The following is a 23317-nucleotide window of genomic DNA, read 5'->3' as shown; positions in this document are numbered from 1 at the left end:
CTACAGTTCTGTGAATTTTCCAGAATCCTTTCTGCCTTCTATGAGAGCTCTGTAAAACACCTAATGACTTGCTGTGGTAGAGCTATGAGTTCATAATAGTTTATCAAATTGTTCCGAATTATAATTTAAAAAATCTTCCCTTTGATCTACATCTAATAAAATATTTTAACTGGCAAATTAGCAGAAGATTTGGTACAGGACTTTGCTTTTGACTGTGATAACATGTTTAGGAAATTGTTGTCAATTTCTGTGTTTCTGCAAAGTGTTGGGATTTTTATTTTGTTAACATCATACCACCAGGTACATCAAAGGTAGATGTATTTCTACATCGTAAGACGCTGTGTAGTTTGGAGGTACAATAATAGTTTATATATTGGAATTAGAGTGAAATCAGCAGTGCAGCAAGCATTTGAAAATTTCCTCTGTTTATCAGAGCAACAGGTGCAGCGGAATAAAACAAGCAGTACAGAGCTTGACTGCTTAAGTACCTAATCTAGCTGGGGATCACTACACCATCTGCAAACAGAACTCAGCCACATTTTACTGGGTTTACATTGCAAGGTTTTGGAAGCAGGGGGGCTGCAGGGGTGGCCTCTGTGAGCAGAGCCCAGCAGCTGCCCCATGTCAGATCAGAGCCAGCTCCAGCCACTCAAAAAGGGACCCACTGATGGCCAGAGACCAGCCAGGGAGCAGCATTAGTTGGGCCTCTGGGAGGGAAGATTGAAGAAAGGGGGGGAAAAAAAAACAACTGCTGCACAACAGCAGCTGGGAGAGAGAAGAGTGATAACCAGCCCTGCAGAGACCAAGGTCATTGCAGCAGGAGGGCAGGAGGTGCTCCAGGCAGGCAGCAGCAGTTCCCCTGCGGGCTGTGCAGGGAGAGGCCCCTGGTGGAGCAGGCTGTCCCCCTGCAGCCCATGGGTCCCACATGGAGCAGATCTCCACGCTGCAGCCCCCCCATGGGTGGAGGAGCCCCCGGTGGAGCAGGTGGATGTGGCCTGGAGGAGGCTGCGGCCCATGGAGAGCCCCCGCAGGAGCAGGCCCCGGGCCGGAGCTGCAGCCCGTGGAGAGGAGCCCACGCAGGAGCAGGGGGTCTGGGGGGAGCTGCCACCCACCCGTGGGGGACTCGTGCTGGAGCAGGTTGCTCCTGGGGGATGGATGGACCCCGTAGGACGGAGCCGTGTGGGAGCAGGTCTCAAAGAGCTGCTGCCTGTGGGCAGCCCCCGCAGGCTCAGTTGGGGAAGGAGACATCCATGGGAGGGACCCCACGGGGAGCAGGGGCAGAGAGGGACCGGGAAGGAGCAGCGGAGACTGAGACGAAGCATCAGGGACCGACCAGAGCCCCCTGTTCTCCTGCATGGCTCGGGGCAAGGAGAGGGTGGATGAAGTAAGGTGTTTTTGGTATGTTTCTCGTTTCTCACTATTCTGTTCCGGTAGTCATAGGGAATAAATTACATTAACCTCCCTATGCTGAGTCTGTTTTGCCCATGACTGTAACTGTTGAGTGATCTCCCTGTCTTCACCTCAACCCTTGAGCCCTTTCCGTGGTATTTTCTCTCCCATTATCCTTTGAGGAGGAGGGGGAGAGTGAGAGCGTTTGTGGTGGAGTTCATCTGCCCAGCGGGGTGAAACCCCCACCAAACGGGATTGTTACTTCGCGCATACACCGCACCCGCTTTTAAGCAGCACAAACGCGCCGGGCAGCGAATCCCCCGTTCTCTGCTCACGCCACGCCGCACAGCCAGGAGCAGCACGGCGCCTGGCGTTGGCTTTCCTGCCCCGGGACTGCGGGCAGCTGCAGAAGCGCTGCCGGCGACAGCAGCGGGACCAAACGCGGGGTTAGGGCGCAGGTGAGTGACAAGCACCGCTCCGCGGCGGGCTGCCCTGGGGACGGGGGGGGGGGGCTCCAACCTTTTTGGGGACGGGGCTGCGGGGAGCGCCCCTCCCTCAGCCCCAGCTGCTCGGCGGCGGCCGGGGGCTGCCCCGCGGGCTGTGTGCAGGCGGCGGAGGCGGGGTCCCGCTGCCGGCTCCTCCGCCCCATCCCGGTGCCGCCGTCCCCTCGGCGCCCTCCCCGGCCGGCTCCGGCTGGGGCTCGGCGGCTGCCATTGGCTCAGCGGCCCCATCCGGGCACTCGGCGCAGCGCCGCCGCTCGGCCCCGATCGTCCCCAATATGGCGGAGGTGAGCGGGGAAAGCGGGCCGGGGCGCCGGGGTCCGCCCGCCTCCCCCCTGCCCCCCGCCGCCTCCGCGCCCCCCGCGCCCGCCCGGCCGGCGCCGTGAGGAGCGCTGCGGGGCGGCCCGGCGGGGCGGCGGGGCCGGAGGGGCGGCGGGGAGGCCGGGCGAGCCGCCGGGGCAGCGGGAGCCTGCGCGAGTAGGCCGCGCGGCGGGGGCCGGTGCGCAGCCCGCGGGACGGGGCCCGGCCCCGCGGCAGGGCTGGGGGCGGCGGGAGGCGGCGGCCGGTGCCGGGGGGCTCCCGGGGGGTCCCGGCTCCCCTATCACGGCCCGCACAGGCCTGGGGGGGGGAGGGAGGGAGCGGGAGCGGCGGGCCCGGTGCGGGGCCTGCGGCGGGGCGGGTGGGATGGGTGGGTGGGTGGGTGGTGGGTGGAGGGGAGGTGGGGGAGCCACCTGCGGCGGGAGCTCACCGCGCTGTCTGCTCTCCCCACAGGCATCGTTTGGGAGTTCGAGCCCAGGTTCGTCCTCGCCAGCTTCTGCTGCCCGGCACCCTGCCTGCCCGCCGTGCTCTCCCTCCGGGTCCTCCCCGCGGCTCTCCTCTCTTGCCTCGTAGCTTTCCTAGCGCAGCGCCTTCACGTAACTAATAGTCGCCTGCGTGAATTTCCAGAGGAAGGGATGCGCGCTGAGGGCTCGTCCCCCGGCTCCCGGCGCAGTTAGTGATCGGCTGCTGGGAGCCCCAGACCAACACAAAGTTTTACAGTGCTTTTAAGTCAGCATCTCAGGAAAGCCATGTAGTCAGGGTAGAGAGAGGGAGACCGTTCCTCTTCTTGCTGATAACTACAGGCCCGTGTGAATTTCTGACTTCTTGATATTACCAGAAAGCACTTAGAAGCATAATTATATGCAGTCATTAAGGCCTGAACCACTGTAAAGGTTCTTTGGAATACCTTCCCTTTACACCAGCAAGCATATGTAACATCATCAGGGCTACTCATGAATAAGTATGTTGGGGAGTGCCTTTGCTTCTGTCCTACTTCTATTCTGCATTAGCTACTTTTCTTCATTTTAACTGCTCTTACTGAATTTAGCAAGCTTGTGTTACTTGAGTATGGGTTGGATATTGAGTGTTCAGAGATGCCGAGGGGGGCTTTTTTTTGCCTAAAATATATGAGTTGTGTACACCTTCCAATTCAGTTATTCAAATATAAAATTAGTTATAGCAGTGATTTGAAACAACAGTCTTGAGCATATGGGCATATATGCCTGTGTATATATGTAGACATATGTATATATGCTAAATCAAGATGGTTCTCAGTTCTTGAAAAGCTATGGGATCAGGATGTAATAGCTAACAGTGGAAAAATTCAACACATAATGTAATTATCGTAATTGGGGTAGTAGTATCAGCTATGCTGGGAGATCCATGAGACCACAATATGAACAGCATGTGAATAAAAAGCATTTTTGGCTTGAATGTTTCCTTCTGGTATGGCAGTTTGAACTTGCACAGTATTGTCTTAAGCATGCTAAATGGACAAAGTTTACTTTAATTACCTGCATGTAAGGAACAAACACTTAGTGTAATTGCTGAAAATTAATTGGATGCTCTAAGACTTAGCAGTGTTAGTATATACAAGTGTCTCTTTGAAGGCTAGAAGCAGTGCAGTGAGGGATACTGCTTTATTTTTTATTTTTTTTTTTGAAGAAGAAGATTGAAAATTTGTAGATATTTTCTTGATGTTCAAAAGAAGTTCTTCTGAGGACATAGTTCCTAATAAACCTTTTCTTTGCTTCTCATCAGCCAAGAATTGCAGATAGCGCTAGTATGTAAAAACTAGAAGGGGAAATCAGAAGTGAAAGAAATATCCCAATCTGCTTACTTTTCCCATCTGAAAGCCATAAGCAAGTCCACATTAAAGTATAAAACAACCCTGTATTTCTGTAGTTTTCTTTGACTTTGCAGTGCAAAATTATTTACATCTGTAAGACTTGTCAAATATAATGATAAGGTTTCTTAGAGTTGACAAAATGCACATAAAATAATAACAGTACTTTTGGGTGACTTGCCTCCTCGAGTAATGAAAACCTCTCTGTCGGACTACCACAGAGCTGTCACAATGGCTGGGTAACTAAATGCTATCCATTAGAAGCATTTTGTTATTTCCCATATATTTTCCTCTATTTCTTGAGACTCTGCAGATTTTGTTCTTTCTTTCTAGATCAAGTGCTAAGACCTCAGCTAAACTAAGCTGAAGTGAGTCTCACTGTGTATTTTGCTGTTAGGAGAAAGTTGGTTCTTAAGGTAAAGGTAGCCATTTACCAGTGAAAAGCTAGACTAGTTACCATATAAATCATTGTAAATAGAATCAGAGACTATAAATCACAGCCTCTGGATTTGCAAGGTACAATTGGCTTGCCTGCAGCACCTGATTTCTTGTGATATACATGCTTTATACTTCAATGGTGTTTTCAAGGATGGTTTGAATAGTCTTTTATCCATCAGAATACTCATTTGGGATTGTACTTTCTGAAACTGTTTCGGTAGTTCAGATAGCTCTTCCAAGTTCTGCAAGAAAGAAAAGTATACCTATTACTTAGAAGTATGAAAAGGGATGGCCAGCACAAACAGATGAATTTGTCAGGTAGCTAGGTGTTTGTTCCAGTTATTCCATTTAACATTTTGACCCTATATGTGAAAGAATACGTGTAACTTTTTTTGTGTGTGTGTGTGACTTCATGTGTTGATGTAGAAAAAATAACTCAGATTAGGGTTTTTTTGATAGTTGGCTCTTTATCATCTGAGGATCATGACTTTGACCCTTCTGCTGAAATGCTGGTACATGATTATGACGATGAACGCACTCTTGAAGAAGAGGAAATGATGGAAGAAAGCAAAAATTTCAGCTCTGAAATTGAAGATTTAGAAAAGGTAAGAGTGACTAACCCTCTTCTAAATGTCCATATATGTTGTGCCCTTTTTACTGTAAAGAACGCTCAACCTGTTCTTTAGTTTGCATTGTATAATGCAGTTTCCTAAAAAATGCCTTTGCAGCTCGTTTAAAAAGAGGAAAAGAAAATCAGGTTTAGTTAGGAGACAGCACTGCGTTCTCGCAAAAAGGCTGAATTTGGCTTTTCAAAGGAATTAGTGATAGATTAAAGTCAGACTCTTCTTCATTTAAGAGTGCTTTCACTTTGGAGGAGAAACCACTGTAGCTGACTTTAAAAGTCCTATTATCAAATATCACTTCTTATTACTCAGATCAGTTTTAGAAGTTGGAAATAGGTAGAAATTATATATTGTGCGTGCGTTGAAGTGACGACTAGCTGTATTTCATTCTGTTGGTCATTTCTTGCTTTTCCAATCTGGAAACAAACATTTATGTTTTAGACGTGATGGATCGCATTCATTTGCTGTGTAAATGGTAGTTTTCTGTCTCAGTTTTATCAGTTTGGCAGTTGGTGGGTGTACAGAATGACCAACGTGCTCCTTGGCTTTTCGTATTGTGTATTTTACACTGTTTAATTACATGCTTTTCCTGTTTACGCCTCTTGTTCATCCATGTCAGTGCATCACCCATTTCAAATGTCTGTTGAATGCTGAACACCCACAAATTGACGCTATTTGAATTACCATTCAGTGACCCACTTACATTGCTCAACATAACTGCAGATTTTGGTTGAGTTTCAGGAAAGCGTAGTTTCTGGCATCAAATATGAAGCTGTATCTGTGTAGCTCATATAAAAAAAATTAAATACTGAATTGACAGTGAATTCAATGAACTCCTGGTTTTTTGTCCTTCTACATGTACAATTACATTTTTGCTGATTATGAACTTGTAGTTACAATAACAAAGGAGCTTGCCAAGTCTAGTGGTTAAAATGGAGTTATTACTCCACAAAATGATCTTATTGCCTCTATAATAGAAGGAAATAGAACTGAGAGCCACTCATCTTAAACACTTTATTACTTTAGGTCCCGATCCTGGAAAGACTTGGACATGTGTTTACGTTTACCCATTGTGAAAAGTCTTTGCAGGACTAACACCTTAGCTGACTAAAGAAAACAAGTAATTTAATCAGTGTATGAGTTCAACAAGAAATTTTTAAAGGTAATAAAACTTTTAAAGGTATAAATATTGGAAAATATTTCTTATTCTTTGATGGCTTGAATCAGGTAAATTAATCTCCATGGTTTGTTGTTTTATTAATTGTCTTAGGTTGCAAATACGGTATTTAGTAGAATCATTTGATCAAAAACTGTCGGAAAAAATTATAAATCCAACCTTTCTCTCGATTATTTTTTTGCATTCTAAATCGTTAGCTGTCTTTCTCAGCCGCTCAGCAGTCACTACCAAATATGTTGTGCGGAAAATGGATATGAGGAATAAAGAGTTGCTATTTTGGTTTACTTTTGTGGGGTTTTGAATTTACACATGCAGCTGTAACTATGTAGGACTAAAATCAAGTTTTTCTGCAGTTCTCTCTTCTAGGGGGGTTGTATTCCTAGTGTATCTTCTCTTGAAGAAATACAGGCAAATCATCAGATAAGGATCAATGTTTAACAGTCAATTACTGTTTAGTTTCATCTAGTAAAGATTTTCCTTGAATAGTATGATTGGACTTCACTATATGACAATAGAGGTGGTGATGAATTATTTCAATCCTGTGCCTGAAAATATTTAAAATCTTGATTCAAGTTTTCTGCTTTCAATTAAGTATTTCTTTGTTTGTTCTTACTTTTGTTTTTCAAAATACGTCCTATCCTTTTAGGCCTGAACTGTTCACAAGTATTTGGCAATATGTTAAAGTGTTTGTAAATCCTCTTGTATTAGGAAGGAAACATGCCATTGGAAGATTTACTGGCATTCTATGGCTATGAACCCACAATTCCAGTTATAGCAGGTTCCAGTGCGGATAGCTCTCCAAGTGAACTTGCAGATGAACTTCCAGATATGACTCTAGATAAAGTAAGTTGGAGAGCCATCTTTACCGGTATTACAATTTAAAAGCAGAAATCCAAATGACCTCAAATTATGTTTGACTACCTCTTGATGTTACACAATGTGTATCTTTGTCAATTTCAATATGCAATTGATAATTACTGTATTATTTTGAATTTATTAATTTTCAAGGACATTGAAGATCTGGTTCTAGTTACACTTATTGCACTTACAAATGCATGGCAGCTTCAATGGCAATTTATAACAAAAAATGAGAAATGAATAAGTTCAATTATTCTAAAACACATCCAAAGAACTGTAGGATTTTCTTTGTTTTTAAAGAGAAGTGGGATTTTTCCCCAAAGTTCTATGTTTTATTTTAATGTATGCAACATCCGGAAATAATAATTCTGGATTCCAGTGTATGTGTTATGTATCAAAATTTATGTGGATGACTTGAAAATGCTCTCCTGGATGTTTGGAATGTTCCTTTCAGATATGTATCATTTGGGAAGGTCTCAACTTCAGGGAGAGCGAGAGAGAGAGACTGTATTTACCTACAGTGACTATATGCGTTGCATTACTGATGTAAAAAACATGAGCTTATGTGATTTGCAGGCTAACGTTGAATTCTGAGATTTTAAGCTCATTTTTGGTTGTAAGGAGTATTCAGGCAGTAATTTGGATTATAAAATCTATAGGTAGTAAGTATATGCTTTTTTAAAATACTTTCTGAAAGTATGATGTAATGGTAAACTCCACAGAAAATAGAGTATAATGATGGCTCTGCACATCTGATTCTCATTAGGATTCACGATTGTGTTGAGGCTACAAATATGTAGTCAGCTTGTTGTCTAATACCATTCTTTCCCTCCCTAACCTCCATTCAGAGGGGTTCAGACATGTCTGCTAGTGGAGGAAGTGAGCTTTTTCTTTCTTTTTTTCTTTCTTTCCATCTTCTTCCTTTTCTCTTGTTTAACCTATGAAAAATTCATTTTTTGTGTGTATTTTGGTAAGATACCAGGTTGTTCCTGGCAATTTTTTTTTTCCCAGAGTTTAAAGGGTAGCAGGTTCTTAAAGTTTCAATGTGTCTGTGATGTAAAGAATGGAAATTGCCTCAGAACTTTAAAATTTTGTCATTAGTGTTTTTCACTGGAAGCAGTTAGACAAATGTCTGAGATTGATGGTTGCAGAGTTTTTTCTTGTACCTTTACTTTATTAAAGGACAAAAGAGAAATGAACCCCTGTGTCAACTCTGAAATAAAGTTATATTTGTTCTTGGATTTAGGAAGAGCAAAGTAGCTTTTTAATGAATGGAGTACAATCTACTAAAATGATTTCTTTCTGAATATGGGAGGACATTTCTTTACTGTGAGGGTGACAGAGCACTGTAACAGGTTGCTCAGAGAGGCTGTGGAGTTCCCTCTGGAGATATGGAAAACCTGCCTGGATGTGATCCTGTGCAGTGTGTGCTAGGTGATCCTGCTTGAGCAGGGGCTTGGACCAGATGATCCCCAGAGGTCCCTTCCAGCCTCAGCTGTCCTGTGATTCTGTGATACTTAGGGTAAAATAATTAATTTTAATTAAATTGTCAAAATGTGGTAAATCTGATTCCTTACTGGTCTATACTTAATAAGCATTTTGAGTTTTTTTTTTAGTTGTTGTTACTGTTTTTTTTATTTACTGTTTTTTATTTTGTTATTATTTTAATGATACAGGAGGAAATAGCTAAAGACCTCTTGTCGGGTGATGATGAAGAAACACAGTCCTCTGCTGATGACTTGACACCATCGGTTACTTCACATGAGGCTACAGACTTCTTTCCTCGGCCATTAAGATGTAGGAAAACTAATTTTGTAACAGTATTCTAAAAAGTCATGGCATTATATACAGCTTCCTAGCTTAAACTGTCACATTTGCAGACTGCTAACTTTACTGGGAGATAAGAAATAATGCTTTGGGGGGTGTTGGACATGAACGTTCTTTGGTTGTTATTACTAATTACCTGGAAGACCTATACTTGGTGCCATGCTCAAAGAAATAAAATAAAAGTGATTAGTTTTGCTACAAATACAGTAACTTTTTGTAATCACTATTTAGTGTGGTGTCAAGGAACACTTTTATGGTTTTCAGCATTTTAGTGAATGACATGAATATGTAGCATATTCTTTTAAGTTAGTGTTTTTCTACTAAAACTTTGCTGCCATTTTTAAGCTAGTGACTCCTCCATTCAGCCTGAGGATATGAACATGGCTGTGATTTCTTTGTGATTTTTTCTTTCATACATACAGCACTTTTCTATGGGACTTCGTAGGGTGAGCCAAAGGATTTTATCATGGTTTCAGTTTGGCAAGTGTCTTAAGCTATTTCTGGGAGGAGTTCAGCCTTCTAGAGGTGAAGGATGATAAAGGTGCTGCCTCAGTCACCTGCAGTTGTTCTTCACATGTCGCTAAGGTGTAGTCTAAGAAATTCATATTGAAAGAGATATTCTAAACCTTATATCCTTAAACCGTATTCTTATATATTCTTATATCCTAAAACCCTATCCTGAAACCTTAAAAATTGCAGTGCACTTTTTAAATTAAGGAAACACCAAATTCAGTGGCACTTAAACGTTGCTCATGAACTGGTAACAAATATGACACTGAAAATGAGGCAGCTTTATGGAAAAACCCTCATCTTACTTAGGATTAAGAAACAGTCATCTTTGCTTTCAGCTACCATGTTTTTCTATTAGAATGTTACTCTTTCTCTATTAGAACTTCTGGTTGGTCATTTTAAATCAAACATTTACTAATTATTGACACCATTTTACTGTGTCTGTCCTGTTGGCAGTCTTATCTTTTTTTTGTGTTCCCTTTTCATTTCTCTAATACTAAGGTAAAGTTAAGTTAAACATTGGATTAATTGGAAATAAATAATTGCATGTGATTATCCAGGCATAACGTTATTTCATAAATTCATGTTAGCTTCTTGTCTGCTTCTTCTAACAGCAAAAAGAGAGAGACTAGTGATTCTAATAATGACAGAAGAGGAGCCTCTCTCAATATATTTTTGGATTTTGTCTATGATGTTGAAAGTTCTAGTTAGGTGTGACAAAGTTAAAAATGCAACCCCATTTTTGAGCATACTGTAGTTTGAGAATAAAAAATAGCTTTAATCTTATTATAATGGTAGATTCCGTTCTACCAGGGATTATACATCTATAAAAATAGAATTACTTCAGAATACAGTAGCAGACTGTTCCAGATTCTAAAATATGTGTTATTCTGTGAAGTACTGTATTTGAATTACGTAGAGCGCTCTGCTGTCTGCCTTCCCAAGGAGAGAAAGAAAAAAAAAGAGTAAAAAAGAGTAATGAATGAGCTGTCTTTTGCTTATTCTGTTTTGCATATTGCTGCTGTATCTTCGCTTCATCTAGAAGCAGCCTTGTTTAAAATAATGTCTTGAATACCCATTAAAACTTCTGATTAAAGTCTTTGCTGGGTAAAAAAGACTTGCCTTTTACATTACTTTTTTTTTATTATTATTAACTGGGGCTAAGTTTTAGCCCTAGATTTTTATTTTTTTTTATTATTATTTTCTCATACCTTTTCAGTAAGTTACAAGCTTTCATTGAGAAAAATAACGAAGAAAAATGATTGCATTTCCTTTACCTGTTAGTAAATTGGTTGCAGTGAGGATGAATGTTTCAGTTCTGTAGCATACAATTGCCAGTGCTTTATGACTTAATACTATAGTTTGACCCTTTGTCAGAAGGGTAGATCAACAGAATCATGATCAGTGTCTTCCTGAATAAAAGCAGGCGTTCCTCTCAAAAGCAAAAGATAACGAATGTCTTGTAGTTATGTTTAAACTGAAAATGCTTCCTAGCTAAAACAAAACTTTCTTGTGTCTGAAGCAAACACTACGTGTGATGGAGATAAAGAATCAGATGGTGAAGATGTAGAGGCAGACAACGGTAATTCATCTGAAGATTTGAGAAAGGTAATTACTGTTTCTTAAGACAATCAAACAGAAAGTTAACATTTTTTAATAGTACAGTTTCTATGTTATGATTTTGAGTACATATTTAAAATAATACCTTAGTTCTGAAATTCCCTGTGCTGAATGCCAAGTAAATGGCATGTTTTAATGCTTCCATGTGAAAAATATTGATCATATTTTTCTCCTTTTTTTTTTTTTTTTTTTTTTTAAATCTTCAGGAAATAATGGTTGGTTCACAGTATCAGGCTGAAATTCCACCTTACCTTGGCAGGTACAGTGATGAAGAAAAGGGTAAGTTCTTCTGCCTATTTTACTTTTTATCTTATGCTTTTGTGTAGCAGTTGATGGAAAAATGTTAATTAATTTTTTTATTGTAAAGTCAATGACATAGTTAAAAGCTCAGAGACTTTAAAAATACTAAAAATGTGAAGTGATGCAACCATATAATTATTGCTCAGAAATGTGATTCTACGACTTCAAGAAGACATAGGAGTGTGGATTACAACGTTAATTCAGAAGTAGTTAGTGATTTTAGGAGGAAGCAAACACTGGGTCAAGAAGGAAATACTTTCCTCAGAGAATCATAACTGGCCCATGAGTTTGTAACCTAGTTTACAATGAAGATCTTCAAAACAGTATTTTTCTTTAGTTGCTTTTTTAATTTTTTTTTGTTGTTGTTGTTTGGCAAGCAAAACTGTGTGGGCTGTGAAATGGATATAGAAAGCATAATAAACTGTTTTCAATTTCCATGGCATGAGAAGGAGATACAGGTCCTGATACATTTTGTCTTTTACAAAACACATTCTAAGTCTGATATTATTCCATTGTAAATTTGGATTAAAAACTGCAGTTGTGCTTGAATATAAAAAATAATCTAAGAGTTTTATTTAGTATCTTTAAAGGTTTTCGCTATGCGAAAAGTGCAACACAGATAGCAGTGGAATAAAAAAAAGAGAAATTTTCTCATGGATAGAACAGCTGTGAAATTAAGGAGCAGTTTGGGAGATACCTTAATAAATGAAAGGCATTATGTGTTGTGTGTTTTTTTTTTCCTATAAGTTTTCAAAATTCTGTTAGGTACTTTCTTTCAAAACAACACATTTTGTGGGAATATTATTCTAATGAAGCATATGAAGTCGTTTCACCATTGCCAATGATATTTTGTAATAGAGAAGAAGGCTGTTAACTACAAAGTTGGAAGCATTAGTGAGTGAACATCTCTTGTGCTGTAAGAAACCTAGGGCAGCTTCCTGTTTTTGAAGATTCAAGCATGATGCTTACCAGTTGCAAGAAATGGAGGAATAAAACCAAGATTTACCTGGATAGCCCTTTTACTATTTATACTTGACTTTTTATCAGCCAAGAATTAGAGAATAACCAGAGGATGACCATGAGGGAGTTAACCTAACAACTTTCAGTGGAATGAGCTGATGCTAGAGAGCTGGTGAGAGTCATGTCTGCTGGCCTGGCCAGCAGTGTGGTAGCTCTCAGGATTGGAGAGCCCATGGAGCTCCTCTTGAGAATGTCAGGCATGGACTCCAGCAAGAAATGCTGGATTGTCTTGATTAATGAAAGGGGAAAAAAATAAAGGAGGTAGGACTTGAGGGTCAGTAGCACTCAGAGGTGTAAGGTGGAGGTACTCTGAAACACTGCACGTACTGGAATAAACAGGCTTCAGAGTTCTGGCATTACACTGCAGCAATTCCGGAATCGTTCCCCTCTACATAAAGGTGATCCTGTGATAGCCTCTTCTGTACTAGCTGAAGAGGTGGTGATGGCAGACAGGCTTATATTTCTGCCATGTAGTCCCAGCAGCTGGACCTGTCATAGATGGCAGCTCAGTTTTTCTATAAACCTTATGCTTATCACATATCCATTTGAAATCTTCCTATATCATGCCATAACAGCACTTTCTGAGAAGATGGAACTTTATTTCTCACCTTTACTTAGTACTGTTTCCTGCAGTTTTATGAGAGGTTAGAGAAGATTCTTTGCCTCCCTACTGTAACATCCATTATGCTTGTGTGTGAAAAATGCTGAATTTTGCATTACAAAGAGATTACATGAAACATTATATGCAATGTTAATCACATCTGTTGGTTAGAGTTAAATTCTAGATTAAACTATAGATCTTACAGTGTGTGCACAGACTGGCAAAGGTTCAAGCCAAATCTTCTTTAGGACTGATATGTTGTCTGTCAAGCTACTTAAGAGAGTACATACATGATTTCAATGTACTATGAAGGACTATCCACCCTTTATTGTTTGTAAAACATGCAATGTACAAGATTACAAAACTTGGTTGTTAATGAACACAAAAAGAAATAACAACATGAAGACCTAAATTCTATTCAGATTAGTAAGTTTTGGCAAGTTCTTGTTGAAAGTGATCAGTTAGCCAACTCCTCTTCTATTTTTTTCTCTTCCCAGATGTATAATATTTAAAATATTAAAGTAATTTTCTACAATGTTACTGTAAACTGTAAGTTATTTGCTGAAAACGGTTTGCAGTGGTTTGGCACAGATGGCTAGCTAAATTCCATAACACTGCTTTCTCACTCCCCCTCGTCAAAGGATAAGGGGGAGAAAATAGCATGGAAATGGCTCAAGGGTTGAGGTAAAGACAAGGAGATCACTAAGCAGTTATCATCATGGGCAAAACAGCCTCAGTAGAAGGAGATTGATATAATTTGTTGCCTATCACTAGCAGACTTAAAACAGTGAGAAACTAAAGGCAAACCAAAAACACCTTCCCCCCATTCACCCTCTCCTACCCTCCCCTCGAGCAATGCAGGGGAATGGGGAGTGGGGACTGTGGTCAGTTCCCGTGGGGTCCCTCCCATGGATGCCGTCCTTCCCCAACTGAGCCTGCAGGGGCTGCCCACAGGCAGCAGCTCTTCAAGCACTGCTCCCACACAGCTCCGTCCTACTGGGTCCATCCATCCCCCAGGAACAAACTGCTCCAGCACGAGTCCCCCACGGGTGGGTGGCAGCTCCCCCCAGACCCCCTGCTTCTGCGTGGGCTCCTCTCCACGGGCTGCAGCTCTGGCCTGGGGCCTGCTCCTGCGGGGGCTCTCCATGGGCCGCAGCCTCCTCCAGGCCACATCCACCTGCTCCACCGGGGGCTCCTCCACCCATGGGGGGGCTGCAGCGTGGAGATCTGCTCCATGTGGGACCCATGGGCTGCAGGGGGACAGCCTGCTCCACCAGGGGCCTCTCCCTGCACAGGGGAACTGCTGCTGCCTGCCTGCAGCACCTCCTGCCCTCCTGCTGCACCAATCTTGGTCTCTGCAGGGCTGGTTATCACTCTTCTCTCCCAGCTGCTGTTGCACAGCAATTGTTTTTTTTTTCCCCCTTTCTTCAATCTTCCCTCCCAGAGGCCCAACTAATGCTGCTCCCTGGCTCTGCTCTAGCCATCAGTGGATCCCTTTTGCATCTGGCTGGAGCTGGCTCTGATCTGACATGGGGCAGCTGCTGGGCTCTGCTCACAGAGGCCACCCCTGCAGCCCCCCACTACCAAATCTTTGCCATGTAAACCTGATACACTTCGGAATAAAACAGAGTGGTTTGCTAGTTTGTTCCTATGAAGATGATGTGTATATGTGCATAATTTGATTGAATCATCTAGCAGTCTACAAACCATTCCTATGAAAAGACTCTGAAGAGTTCAGTCCCTTATCTCACCCTCATGGAACCTGGATCTCTTCACCACACCATACAGCAGTTTGTCTTTTAACTGAGGCATTTGTGCAAAAAGTGAGCTGCAATATATAAGTGGCATGATGGTATTTGATTTGATTTCTCTTGTGTTCCTGTTCTCTGTCTTTGTAAAATAGCTTTTATGTTATAGTCCTTAAAATGTCACACCTGGTGTTAATGGATTTCTGTTTTAACAGCCTATGAAAACGAAGACCATTTACTTTGGAAGCCTGATGTGATCTCAGAAAATAAAGTTAAAGAATACCTTTTTGAAACCTCCTTAAGAACAGGAAATGAAAAAATGATTGGCAGAATTCCTGAAGGACTACATACACGGGACAATGAACAAGTATGTTTTATATCCTGTTCCATTTGTGACACATTGCTTTGTAATTACGGTGTTCTCTTTCTTTGCTTGTATTATAAAGACAGCAATACTCAATTTAATTGTTTCTTTTTTTTTTTTTTTAAGTTTAGAATATTATTAGGATCAGGATCTTATTTGTAATCTTAAGCATGTGGTTATTTAGGAAAATTACATGTACTTGAATGTTGGCAGTATTTTGATCTTCTAATTGTCACACTCTTGATAAATCCAGGTGTTTTTTAAATAACTGCATATTTTACATTTGCTTGTTTAAACCTTGCCTCAACTTTTTGAAAGTTTCGGTTTTGACTTTTTTTTTTAATATTTTTATCATGAATAAAGACAAATTCTTTTTTGGATATGAGGCATGCTCACTGAAAGGCAACTTTCATAAATTTAGATTGTATATTTACAAACTTTAACTCCTTTTATAAAGAAGAGGGTTCTTCTTTATAAAGTTTGCAAATATACAATCTTTGCATACATTTGCAAATATACGATCTAAATCTTCTTTTATTTTGTAGGCTCTGTATGAACTTCTCAAGAGTAGCCATAACATTAAAGAAGCGATTGAGAGATACTGTTCAAATGGAAAGGCGTCTCAGGGTAAGAAATAGTATATGATTTTTCAGAAATGCATTGGGAAAAAAAATCTTAAAGTTGCCTGTCAATCTGATTCTTACTCAAGGTTTTTCTAGACATTTCCCTATCCATCATGTCTTTAGCACGGATTAAGTATAATCTGTTGGAAATTTCTGCTAGAGAAGTTTGCAAATTTATGCAAGTTTACAGGATCAGCTCTTACACCTTTTCTTCCCTTCTTTCCTCCACTGCAGCTGTAAGAATGGCACAGACTGAGGGATGGGAAAGAAGCTGTGATTTTGCTCCTGTAAGGCAGTTCTCACCCTTGTTACAGTTTGAGTTCATGGTCAACAATCATAGAACGTCTTGGGTGGAATGGGACCTTAAAGATCGCCCAGTTCCATCCCCCCTGCCAGCAATGCCACCAGGTTGCCCAGGTTGTCCAACCTGGTCCTGACACCTCCAGCAACGGGGCACACACAACAATAATTTGATGGCATTTATACCAGAATGAGGAAAACATAGCTGGCTATGTAAATGAGCCCTACTCTTTTCTTCACTGCATCAGCGTTGCGTTATGTCAACCCTAATCTGAATCCACCATATTGTTCTGCAGGCCTTTGGTAGAATTTGGAAAACATTGAGTTAAGTGGAAAATGGACTTCTGCCTTGCTTGCCCCTAGTTTTATTACTCCCTTACATGAAAATTAGATTTTATTGTGAGCCGACAATGTATTCTTGCAGTCCTGTTCAGCTCTGGGTTCCACAGCACAAGAAGGGCATGGACGTATTAGAGAGAGTCCAGAGGAGGGCCACAAAGGTGACCAGAGAGCTGGAGCACTTCTCCTATGAAGACAGGCTGAGAGAGCTGGGGATGTTCAGCCTGGAGAAGAGAAGGCTCTGGGGAGACATCATATCAGCCTTCCAGTACCTAAAGGGGGCTTTCAGGAAAGCTGGGGAGGGACTCTTTGTCAGGGAGTGGAGTGATAGGACAAGAAGTAATGGCTTTAAACTAAAAGAGGGTAGGTTTGGGTGAGATAAAAGGAAAAAAAAAAATTACTGTGAGCGTGGTGAGGCCCTGGCACAGGTTGTCCAGAGAAGCTGTGGCTGCCCCATCCCTGCAAGTTCTCAAGGCCAGGCTGGACGGGAGTAGGGGGGTGGAACTGGGTGGTCTTTAAGGCCCATTCCAATCCAAACCTTTCTGTGATTTAGTAAAAACAGTTCTGGGGTCTTAACATACATACTGTATGTAACTTGATATTCAGTTGATATTGATCAGTGACCTATGCAAGAAGTGTGTCAGAAAATTAATTGAATACCTTCATGATGTTTTAAGTCTTTTTTATGACAAATTTCATATGAAATAATCAGTTTTTGAATATCCTTTGCTCTCAAGGATAAAAGATTTTAGAAATCAAACTCTTCTATGAGTCTTTATAAATAGGAGTGTCAGATTTGGGGTAGGATATTTGTACAGTAAAGAACTGGGTCTAAATAACCTATTGTTTTTAACAGTGTGTTTGCATATTCGTGCATTAGCAACACAATTATTTTATTGTCTGTAAAAGTTTCTTGAGCACAAATAATATGCTATTTTTGTTATCGGCTAGAAGAGATGACAGCATGGACAGAAGAAGAATGCAGAAGCTTTGAACACGCACTTCTGATTTATGGAAAAGACTTCCATCTCATACAGAAAAACAAGGTTAGTGTTTTACAATTAAATGGAAGAACTGGTATGATGCTGGAAATTTCTAAGAGCAATACATTTGTCCAAAGTCATGCAGAAATGTGAAATAAGAACCAAAGTACGGCAACCAGTTGGGCATTTTTGTGCTAAGTTTACCTCAGACGTCACTGAAAAAGCTAAATGAGTTGATGTACTGTCTCTGAAATTGACTTGCACTGACATCGCTTCTATTTATGCATTTATATTATGTTTTAGTTAAAATGCTGGTCTCTCCTAAAGTGTAAAACCCGCATACTGTGGCTGTGGGAAGGGAAAACACATCTTAACTTTCTTTTTATCACAAGAAAGGTGTAATTGTACAAACGCAGGCTTAGCTTTTTGTGTTTTCAGAAGGTACTATACTCATCTATCAGGTTTGTGTTTTCTGGCTAACTGAAGGAATTATAATCTTGATCTGGATTGCTTCTGATTAACTCCTTTGTGCTTGAAGAATAAGGATTGGATATTTTTTGATCAAAAATATATATCAATATGGACACTTCCAAACTTTCTGTGTACTTCCTTTATGTTTTGATACCATCTTGAGATTTTTTTTTTCTTTATGAGACTGATGTGTTTGTCAGATTTCAGGTTAATATACATCAAAATGAGTCTTTGGAGTCCTTAATGCCTTCTCAACAAGACAAAAATTTTGTTTTGTTTAAACATACTGTTGTGCATATGTGTTTTCAAACCTCAACAGTTCCTGATTTTCCCAAAAGAAATCAGTACCCATTGTCTTTTCTGGCTCACTACTCCCAGGTCATGATCTGATGAGTTTTTTCCTTCCAAGAGCCTGTCTCACAGTCTTACAATTTAAAAATTGTTACATGGTTTATGAACTGAAATGTTTTAGATATAGATACAGTTTCAATCTGTGAAAAAGAACATACAACAATGTAATACAGTAGAACCTGACATAACAGTTACATGAAACTTTGGATCTCTTTAGAGTCTGTAACTGAATTTGTTTATTCCAGATACTGGGGTAATAAATCTAACAATATTGCAGGGGTATGGGAACTGCAGAGATGACAAAATATCTGTGCATTAATCTTGTCAGTCCTTCTTGCCTTTTTTTAGGTGAGAACCAGAACAGTTGCTGAGTGTGTGGCTTTCTATTACATGTGGAAGAAGTCAGAACGTTACGATTATTTTGCTCAGCAAACAAGATTTGGAAAGAAGAGATATAACCATCATCCAGGAGTTACGTAAGTATAATGCTGGAATATGTATTCTATTGCAAATCCTAAATGTAGAAGATTTTTTTTTTTCTCCCATCCTTGCAGTGTAATGCTGCTGTGCCTATGGCAACTAAAATTAAATTTTGTCATAATTCTAGGCTTTGATTTCATGTTAAATAACCCATTGTGGTTGTAATATTCTTTTAGGGACTACATGGATCGTTTGGTAGATGAAGCAGAAGCCCTTGGTGGAGCAGTGCACGCTCCAGCCTTAACATCTAATAATCGAGCAGAAACCATTCCTGATCAACAGCTAAGCATTCTGAACTCCATCACTGCCAATGAGTTGACAGGTAAATCAAGAAAAACAAAACTCTTAACTGTTGTGACTACATAAACTACTATTTCATTTACATTTGTGTTCATCTGTTTTTCCAGCATTGACAAATAGCGTAGCTACAGTCTGCCATGCTCCAGATGTGAACTGCCTGGACGATGCCTTTCCTCCTATGGACAGCTTACCCCGAGCACCAGTTAATCATGTGCCTGTTGGAACAGAAGAGTTGCTTAACTTGCCAAGCAATGGTGAAAGTGATTGTTTTAATTTATTTGAGACTGGCTTTTATCATTCAGAGCTAAACCCAATGAACATGTGCAGTGAGGATACAGAAAGACCTGCAAAGAGATTGAAAATGGGAATTGCTGTCCCAGAATCCTTCATGAATGATGTCTCTGTAAATAACCTTGGTGTGGACTTTGAGAACCATACACACCATATTACCAGTGCCAAAATGGCTGTTTCAGTGGCTGACTTCAGTAGTCTATCTCCAAATGAGACAAACGGTTTTATCAACACCCACACTCTTCACCAACATACTGCTCTTCACTCAGAATGACTGTGGAAAACGAAACAAACAGTGGGTACTTTATGCAGTAGTAGTAAACTTGATGGGAGCTATCAGGTTTGCTTAGTCTTTCACTGGAAGTTTGAACATTATGACATCAGTGATGTCTTTGTATGTATAGAACTATTATCTTGATTTATCAAGAGTAATTTCTTTTTTCAGTCCATAAATGTGGAAATGTCATAGGATGTCTGGCAGAGTTTGGGACTAAGAGAACTCTGTGGTGCAGCTTTAAGCTCTGCTTCAATATTTTTTTTTTTTAAAGCCTGTAGACAGAGGCCACCATTTCAAAACCAGCACAGAAGTTCTGAACTGATTGGAGTGGCTTTTTAGTCTAAGTTACTTTTGCTGTCACAAATGCAGTGGAATAACAATGTTTACAGGTACCGATCCTGATCCCTGCGCAATGTAGCATTTTCTTTCTTATAAAGGCAGGGATGGGCTTCTTTAATTTAAACTGCACAAACATACAAGGATGTTTTTTAAATGGAACCTTCTCTCATGTGATACTAAACTAGAGCACTTCAGTTTACAAAACAGCAAGTTCATCTTGGTGGAAGCTAGCACAAGGGACTTAACACGAGTAAAGTATGAAGACCTACACTTGGATGCTGTTGCAAAATTATAGGCCATGGCTACCTTACAAGAAGTAATTATACTGCCAGAGGTGTCTGTGTGCTTTAAACTGACTGGCTTAAACAGATGCATTTTTGGCTGTTGTATTCTGATGAGGTTTGTCCACAACTTGAAGAGTAACATAATTGTGTAACTTAACTTTCCTAAGGCAGCTGTTGTTGCATAAACCTACAGTCTGCACAGTTTAGGATTTACCACTAAACAGTCTATGTTTTGGAAGACATCTTAAATTGTTTGGAGTACTGCAGTTCAAAGTGTTACAGTTTTGAGGGACTGTCTAGTTTATACAGAAGTAGTAGAACCTTGAAGTATGTATTTAAAAGCTTTTCTTTAGTGTGGATTGCATTTATTTGTTTTGTCAAAGTCATTGGCTGAAAAATGGCATTTTGCTAGCTTGGTCAAATAGGAAAGGACAAGTAAAAACATTTCCCACAAAAGTAACTATTTTACTTCAGAGAATTTTTATTCTGAACATTGGGTCCAGTTCAGCCATCCAGAACATTTGTCTTGCAAACGTTTGTTCTAATTCTTGTGGGAGAGTCAAAACAAACATAGTACTGGTGCGTAACGTGTTGTAGCATACAACTTGCAGGTTTTTTAATAGGAATCCAAACCATATTTCAGTAAGATTACTGCTTTCCCTCCGTACTTTTCTTTGCACTGTTCATATTTTAAACTTAATTGCCACTAACTTGTTTTCATTATTCAAGCGATTAGTTTTGCATTGTTGATATATGTAATAGTTGCTTCAAGGTCATTCTGAGTAATTAGAAAGTAATGACTAATATTTGAAAGGGAAGAGGGTATTTATTATGCATACTGTGAACTGCATTGTCATCCTGACTTTTGGATGCAGAGTATGGAGTTTATGGCATTGTAATGAAGATTGCTTTGAATTGTTTACACAATAGCACACTTACCACATTAAATGCAGATCAGTTTAGCACAGTGGACAAAAGCAGAGATAATTTGTAATCAGTTCTTAATTTATACATCCGGAACGTGTAATTTTGGTAAGTACACAGTAATTAACGGGTAGCCTTGGCCCTGTGTTGTACTCTGACATTTTTTAGCCAAGTTGTCAGCTTCTTGTTGCTGTGTTTTGTGCTGAACTTTGTATCTTGTTTCTTTTGTTTATGAATCAACACATTTTATGTAATTTTGTAAAATACTGGCCATATTCCTTCATTGTTATACATTCAATTTTATCTATGGGTTTACAGTGAGTGGCTGGTGTGTATAAAAATCATTATACAAAGATGACTGAATGCTTATACCAGTTGCACTTAAATGAACATGCCCATTCTCATTAGCTGATGCAGTAATATATTCAGTTTATCTATGCATTGCTGAGATCTTAATGTAGACAGAGACTTGTCTAAGGTTTGGGTTGTCAGCAAGTTGAATGGACACTTTAGTTATTTAATAAAGACTTTTGACCAAAATTCAGAAAATGATATGAGAGAAAAATGAATTCCGGCTAGTCTAGTAGATTTTTAAATGCTGATCTTATTTAGCCTGTTGGCTAGCTAGCTGGTATCGTTTACTTTTAATTCCTTGTTAAAATGAGGCAATAATTTGCAAGATTTTGTAAATATGTAAATTCTTCATATCTTTTTAGATATCTATTTCAATATTTTCTGACTACTTCTGTGTATAGGAACATTTTTGTGCATGCTTGATGTGACATTCATAAATTTGTACCACTATGACTTTATCCATGTAAAATAGCTATTTATTGAATTCTTCTTTTAAAAGCTGGACTTACTTATTTTTCTCTCAGTTTAAACATTTAAATGGAGAACTTGTTACTGTTTATTAAAAGAATTGCGTTTTGAAAGTCAGCATGAAGATAACTGAATTGCAAGCATATGAAGAAATTACCTTGCCTTGGTTCTTAGATGGTGAAGCACAATTCTTATAACAAACTGTGATGAATTCTTTATTCTTTGCCACACTTTTTCTTCATACAAACAAACCAAAAATCCATAATGGGCAATTGCAGTGTTGGTAAATGTATCCTTTTTATGTACAGGGAATCTGAAGAGGATAGCTGATTCATTTAGAAGTGTAACTGGTGCTGTGATTATAGCAATACTTTTACTTTTGTTAGTCATACATCATCTTCTCATGCTAGATTTTTAAATGTTTAGTTTTCCTCTTGTCATGGTCAAACTGCTGAATTTACTTGAAGGATGTACAATACTGTTTGAAGAATACTAAATTGTGTACAATTAGGTCAATGAATTGTACAATTGTTTCCTGTTTTTAATTTTTAAATTTGAGGGTCAAAAATGAATGAAAAAATCAGATCCAGTAGAACATAGTGATATTACATAACTTAACCAAAGTCTCTAGTGAATATTTTAACTTTGAATGTAAACTAATGGATGGACTGACCAACAGGGACATTATTTGCCCAGCATTACAAGCACATTGTCTACAGATAGGAAAACTAAATACAGTAATTTATAAAATAATGACCAGGTTACTATTTTTTCTTTTATTCCTATTTTTAATTGAAAAAAAAAAAAAGGAAAATACTATCAACTGTAAAATAAGTACATATGGTTATAGTCGTCTTAATAAAACAGAGATTCCAGTTATTCTCAGTTCAAAGTACCCTGTGCATAACAATAAATTTAGTGACAATCGGAACATGTTTTAGTATCAGATGTTCAAGAGGAAGTCGCTATTGCATTGGTTTTAATATTTGTACATAAACACTGATTTTTTTGAGCATTATTTTGTATTTGTTGTATTTTAATATCTGGTGTACAGTTCCAGAAATAAATGTCTGGAAACCCTTCTTTACTTGTAAAGCTCTTCATGCATCTGCACCATGTTTGTAACTTCATTTTCAGAATTATTTAGCACTAATTGGCCAGGTTTTAACATCCTGGGTAACACTGAAGTACACACTACCCCTCTACCTCATGTAATGTGAAGCATGACAAATGTAACACACAGATATACATGTAAATAATAAGCAGTGGTTTCCCTCAAAAATTGTGGCTTAAGTACAGCAAAATCTTGGAGAGGGCTTTAACATGGCTTCCTAGTAACAGCACAGCAGCATAACTCAGTGTTCAAACTACATAGTAAGCTGGGAGGGGGGGTA

At 39.8% G+C, this 23317-nt stretch overlaps 1 protein-coding gene across 4 annotated transcripts; it reads left to right on the top strand.

Annotated features, from left to right (window-relative positions):
* The first annotated feature begins 1743 nt into the window (after positions 1-1743).
* On the top strand, positions 1744-23005 carry MIER3 (MIER family member 3). Of its 4 annotated transcripts, none has more exons than XM_068667879.1 (13): positions 1744-1847; positions 2661-2685; positions 4951-5096; positions 7000-7134; positions 8826-8946; positions 11009-11094; positions 11313-11385; positions 14991-15142; positions 15685-15766; positions 17353-17447; positions 18555-18682; positions 18863-19008; positions 19094-23005. In XM_068667879.1, the coding sequence occupies exons 3-13, from the start codon at positions 4998-5000 to the stop codon at positions 19549-19551; spliced, it is 1575 nt and encodes a 524-aa protein (XP_068523980.1). In that variant the 5' UTR covers positions 1744-1847; positions 2661-2685; positions 4951-4997; the 3' UTR covers positions 19552-23005. The 4 variants fall into 4 exon arrangements, with proteins under 4 accessions (XP_068523980.1, XP_068523977.1, XP_068523976.1 ...); XM_068667876.1 differs by lacking the exon at positions 1744-1847 and adding an exon at positions 2051-2176 and having other exon boundaries at positions 17356-17447; XM_068667875.1 differs by lacking the exon at positions 1744-1847 and adding an exon at positions 2051-2176.
* Positions 23006-23317: the final 312 nt, after the last annotated feature.

The sequence above is a fragment of the Anas acuta genome, chromosome Z (assembly GCF_963932015.1).
Source record: "Anas acuta chromosome Z, bAnaAcu1.1, whole genome shotgun sequence".
Classification (NCBI taxonomy): domain Eukaryota; kingdom Metazoa; phylum Chordata; class Aves; order Anseriformes; family Anatidae; genus Anas; species Anas acuta.
This window is presented reverse-complemented; position numbering and strand designations above follow the sequence as displayed.

What these genes read in the sequence shown, in the direction of transcription:
- MIER3 (XM_068667875.1), top strand. An exon ending in AAATTGAAGATTTAGAAAAG is followed by an intron (nt 5,097 to 6,999) that starts GTAAGAGTGACT and finishes CTCTTGTATTAG; the next exon opens with GAAGGAAACATGCCATTGGA. An exon ending in CTTTCCTCGGCCATTAAGAT is followed by an intron (nt 8,947 to 11,008) that starts GTAGGAAAACTA and finishes TTGTGTCTGAAG; the next exon opens with CAAACACTACGTGTGATGGA.